Genomic DNA, 4,586 nt, shown 5'->3' on the forward strand with positions numbered 1-4,586 from the left:
TGGGGCGACTGCCCTGGGTGCCAAAGTGTAGGGGGCACCAACAGGTGCTGCCCAGCCAGGTTGGGGTGCAGGACTGAGCCACGAGTGGCTCATTTGAGAGGTGTGGGGAAGGGGGGAGGGTGGGTCTCAGCTCTGCATGCACTTCCAGCAAGCACGGGTTAGGATGTGGCCCCCCCGATCTCGGCATGGGGCTAGGGCAGGCTGTCGCTTTGGGGTTTGCCCCAGGTATCAAACTTCGGTGTTTCGGCACCGACCTCGACACAGAAACAGGGGGGTCCCTGCAACCAGGCCACATGTAGCCCCTCGACATCTAGCCACTCACTGTGTCCTGCAACAAAAAAACATGCAAATAAACCCTGCTTTCACCAGGAAACAACTAAACAAACAACACACCCACATCAGGTCCAGCTTCACGCTGCACCTTGGCCCTGCTCCCAGCGACATGGGGAAAGTGAAAGTACAAAGGGCCCAGGGATCCACGCTGCCTCGCAGGAGAGGAGATGGCGAACATGGGGGGATGGACAGACATCTGGGCTCTGCGTCTCGGGGGCCTGCTCCTGCCTCTGCTCTTCCTAGGGACAGCGGGTAAGCGCCGACCCCTTGCTCTGCTGGGCTGAGGGGTGCCAGGGCCGGGCTGCGGTGGCCCTGTTCAGCCCTGGTGCAGGGGCAGCTGGGGCCACCTTGTGAACACGCCTGGGACAGAGAAATCCTGGAGGCCCCGTGTTTGCAGACAGCAGCCTGGCTCAGGGGGAGACTTTCAGGACCCATAAGCAGGGGCATGTTGGGAGTGCTAATAACTACCACAGTCCACCAGAGGTGGATTAAGATTCACTGGAGCCCTGGGCCTGCCCCCACCGACCTACACCCAAACCCACAGCTGTGGACTCCATCCCTGCCCGGTGCTGTGGGAACAGCGGCTGGAGCAGGACATACTGGCCCCAAGCCCAGGGCAGGAACCACAGCCACCCCTCCCAGACGTCCGCACTGGAGCAGGGGCCGGGAGAACAGAGCTGCTGCCTGCCAGGTGTGGGCGGCATGGACCGAGCACATGGACTCTACAGGCAGCCCCTCACCCTGCTACAGCTCAGTCTGGCTGCAGCAGCAGTGCCCGGCAGCCATGTCCTGCGATGCCACACACGCCCGGCCCAGCTGCCAGTTTCACCTGCACCAAGGCAGGGTCCAGCCCTACCTATGGTCAGAGTGCAGCAGACACCCGGCCCACGCACCCAGCACCTCCCCCTAGGCACCAGGTCCCAGGCTCCCAGCCCCGCGGGCCTCACAGCTACTTCTTCTCCCCTGTGCAGGTTCCCAGCTGCAGGTGACCACGGCGCCCTCCTCCTGGGCCCACCTGGGCTCGCGATCCTTGCTGCAGTGCCGGTTTGATGTCGGGGGGCCAGTGGCCCTGGACTTCCTGAGGGTGCAATGGTATATTGGGGAGCATGTGGTGGCCTGCTACAACCAGGGCAGGATCCAGGCCCAGCCCGGAGCCAGTCTGCCATCAGAGAAAGAGCTGGAGACAGGAGATGCCTCCCTGTCACTGGCTGTGGTGACCCCATGGGACAAGGGCGTGTACAAGTGTGTCGTGTGGCACAGGGACCAGGAGCACCAGGGGATGACCACCCTGCACCTGCTTGGTGAGGATCAGACCAGGGCTCCCGGGATGGCCACGGTTGTGCCTATACCTGGGCTGGATGTGGGCAGAGGCAGCACATGCACACAGACCCAAGACACCATGGGTCTAATTGCCGTGGCTCTGTCCAGCCCTGGCCATGGGCAGGGCCCTTGGCCTCACTCCAGAAGTCCTGGGAAGCCTCATGCTGTGGGCATGCTGACAGCCATTGAGTGCTGCCTGGGAGAGGAAGGGGACTTGCTACCAGACACGCAGCCAGCACTGCCATCTGCCCTCTGACCAACCCAGACCTTCAGATGCACACGGGCCTGGCAATGCCTGCATGTGGGTGTCTGTCAATGGAGCACTGGGGCTGACACACGGCCCAAGCCCCACGTGGCCTCGGTGGCTCAATGCCAGATGGAGCTGGCTGAGAGACTGACACCTGCATCACCCCAAGCCCCAAAGCACACGGTGACTCTCTCCTTCCAGCTGCCCCGATGATCTCCATCCTGAGACAACCTGCTGAGGCTGACACTGAAACCTCCCTCCTGTGCCACGTGGGGGGGTTCTTCCCCGAGGATGTGGACGTGGTGTGGCTGAGAGACGGGCAGGTCCTGAAGGGCTTTCCCTGCTCCAGCCCCCAGAGGAACCTGGACGGGACCTTCACCTTCACCATGACCTACACCTTCACCCCCACGCACAAAGATGCTGGCAGTGTCTTCTCCTGCCGTGTCCACCACATGGCCCCGAGGCAGCCACTGCAGGAGGACATCCCCCTGGATATCGGAGGTGAGAGCATGTGTGGGAAGCTGCCTGCTGCCCTGACTGTGGACATGAGGCAATTTCCTTGCCCCCTCCCAAGGTAGCACAGAGCTGCTGTAGGCCAGCACGCAGGCAGCTCTGAGCTGCAGACCAGCATGGTTGGGGGCTGCATTAGCCAACGGGAATGCTCCTTCCCTCCGGGAGGATAAGGAGCACCAAGGAGCAGAGGGATACTGGCCTGGAGACTACTGCGTCCTGGTCCATGCATTCCCAGTGCATGGCCAGCTGCAGGAATCCCCAGAATCCCAGAACAAAACTTGACCCACGACTTCAAGGGCAGCAGCTTAGCTTGGGTACAGTGGATGCCACTGCATGTGTCAGAGCTGAGCTTTGCCTTTTTTCTCCTCCAAGTAGGGAGCACAGAGGTGGATCACACCAGCACCATGATCAGCGCTGTCCTGGGAATTGGCATCATAAATGGAATTGTGGTCATCATAATCATGAAGCAGAAGTCCAGGTCCAGTGGGCAACTTCAGCTCCAAGGTGTGATCATGCAAACCGGGCAGTGCGGGGGAAGGCTAGGGTGCTGATGCCCAGGTGCTGCAGCAAGTCATGGGCATATTTGATTCAGCCACCCTGGGTGTTCAGGGGAAGGCAATGAGTGCTCTCAGCCCAAAGGGGCTTGGGAAACAGGGGCTCCTGTTATGGCCAAGTCACATGCAGTGACACATGTGTCAAAGGCTCTGGGGTTGCATTAGTTAGCAGTTATGCTCCTTCCCTCCTGGAGGAGCAGGAGCACCAAGCAGCAGAGGGAGGCAGGCTTGGAAGGGCCTCCTGGGCTGCTGCGTCCTAGCCTAACTTATTTAACTAGGCTAACCTATTTAACAATTACTTTGCCTCCATTTTCCTCAACAGGGACCAGATCAGCCTGTCTGCTGGTACTCCCTCAGGCCCCGGGGGAGGTGCACGCAGGCCCAGGGTCAGTGAGGACCTAGTCAGGGAACTTCTGCAGGAACGGGACGTATTTAAATCAGTTGGTCCTGATGATCTACACCCCCGAGTGCTGAGGGAATTAGAGGTTATTGTGGGATCCCTGGCATGGCTTTATGAGCACTTGTGGTGCTCTGATGTGGTGCTGGAGGAGGTGGTTCCCATTTTCAAAAAAGGGAGGAAGGAGGACCCAGGAAACTATAGGCGAGTTAGTCTTAGCTCGATCCTGGGGAAGCTTTTTGAGATTTATCCTGGTGCATGTCCACAAGGGGCCGGCAGGGGAGGTTATGCTTAGAGGCAGCCAACATGGGTTCATTCGAGGCAGGTCGTGTCAGACCAACCTGGTGGCCTCCTACGACCAGGTCACAAAATCCTTAGATGCAGAGGTAGCAGTGGATGTAGTCTTTCTGGACTTCAGGAAGGCCTTTGACACTGTCTCTCACCCCGTTCTCATTAAAAAACGAGGGGACTGTGTTGACAACACCTACACAGTCAGATGGGTCACTAGTTGGCTGGAGGGTCGCACCCAGAGAGTGGTGGTGGACGGGTCATTTTCGACCTGGAGGGATGTGGGCAGTGGGTCCCCCAGGGCTCGGTCCTCGGGCCCGCGCTGTTCAACATCTTCATCAGCGACTTGGATGAGGGGGTAAAAAGCACCCTATTCAAATTTGCTGATGACATTAAGATGTGGGGGGATGTGGGCACGCTAGAAGGGAGGAATAGGCTGCAATTGGACCTAGACAGGTTACAGGGGTGGGCAGATGAGAACAGGATGGTTTTCAACACTGAGAAGTGCAAGGTGCTGCACCTGGGGAGGAAGACCCAGCAGCAGACCTACAGGCTGGGGAACTCCCTTCTCATTAGCGCAGAGGCAGAAAAGGATCTTGGAGTCATCATTGATGCCACAATGAACATGGGCTGACAGTGTGGGGACGCGGTCAGGAAGGCCAACCACACCTTGTCATGCATCCACAGGGGCATCACGAGCAGGTCTAAGGAGCCAATCCTCCCCCTCTATGCGACGCTGGTGAGGCCGCAGTAGGAGTACTGTGTCCAGGTCTGCCACACTTCAGGAGGGATGTGGACAGCATGGAGAGGGTCCAGAGGAGGCCACTCGCATGGTCAGGAGGCAGCAGGGCAGGTCCTATGAGGAGAGGCTACGGGACCTGAACCTGTTCAGCCTCCACAAGAGAAGGCTGAGGGGGGTCTAGGAGTCATTTAC

At 59.1% G+C, this 4,586-nt stretch overlaps 1 protein-coding gene across 2 annotated transcripts in view; it reads left to right on the top strand.

Moving 5' to 3' along the window:
• Nucleotides 1-485: 485 nt before the first annotated feature.
• The window catches only part of LOC106723162, a 22,892-nt gene continuing 18,791 nt past the window's right edge, over nucleotides 486-4,586 (top strand). For both annotated transcript variants that reach the window (XM_025194527.1, XM_025194526.1), the window contains exons 1-4: nucleotides 486-585; nucleotides 1,305-1,634; nucleotides 2,102-2,401; nucleotides 2,789-2,917. In XM_025194527.1, coding sequence (XP_025050312.1) covers nucleotides 501-585; nucleotides 1,305-1,634; nucleotides 2,102-2,401; nucleotides 2,789-2,917 — 844 coding nt within the window. In that variant the 5' untranslated portion in view covers nucleotides 486-500. The remainder of the gene's footprint in view (nucleotides 586-1,304; nucleotides 1,635-2,101; nucleotides 2,402-2,788; nucleotides 2,918-4,586) is intronic.

The sequence above is a fragment of the Alligator sinensis genome, unplaced genomic scaffold (genome assembly GCF_000455745.1).
Source record: "Alligator sinensis unplaced genomic scaffold, ASM45574v1 scaffold1186_1, whole genome shotgun sequence".
NCBI classification, from domain to species: Eukaryota; Metazoa; Chordata; order Crocodylia; family Alligatoridae; genus Alligator; species Alligator sinensis.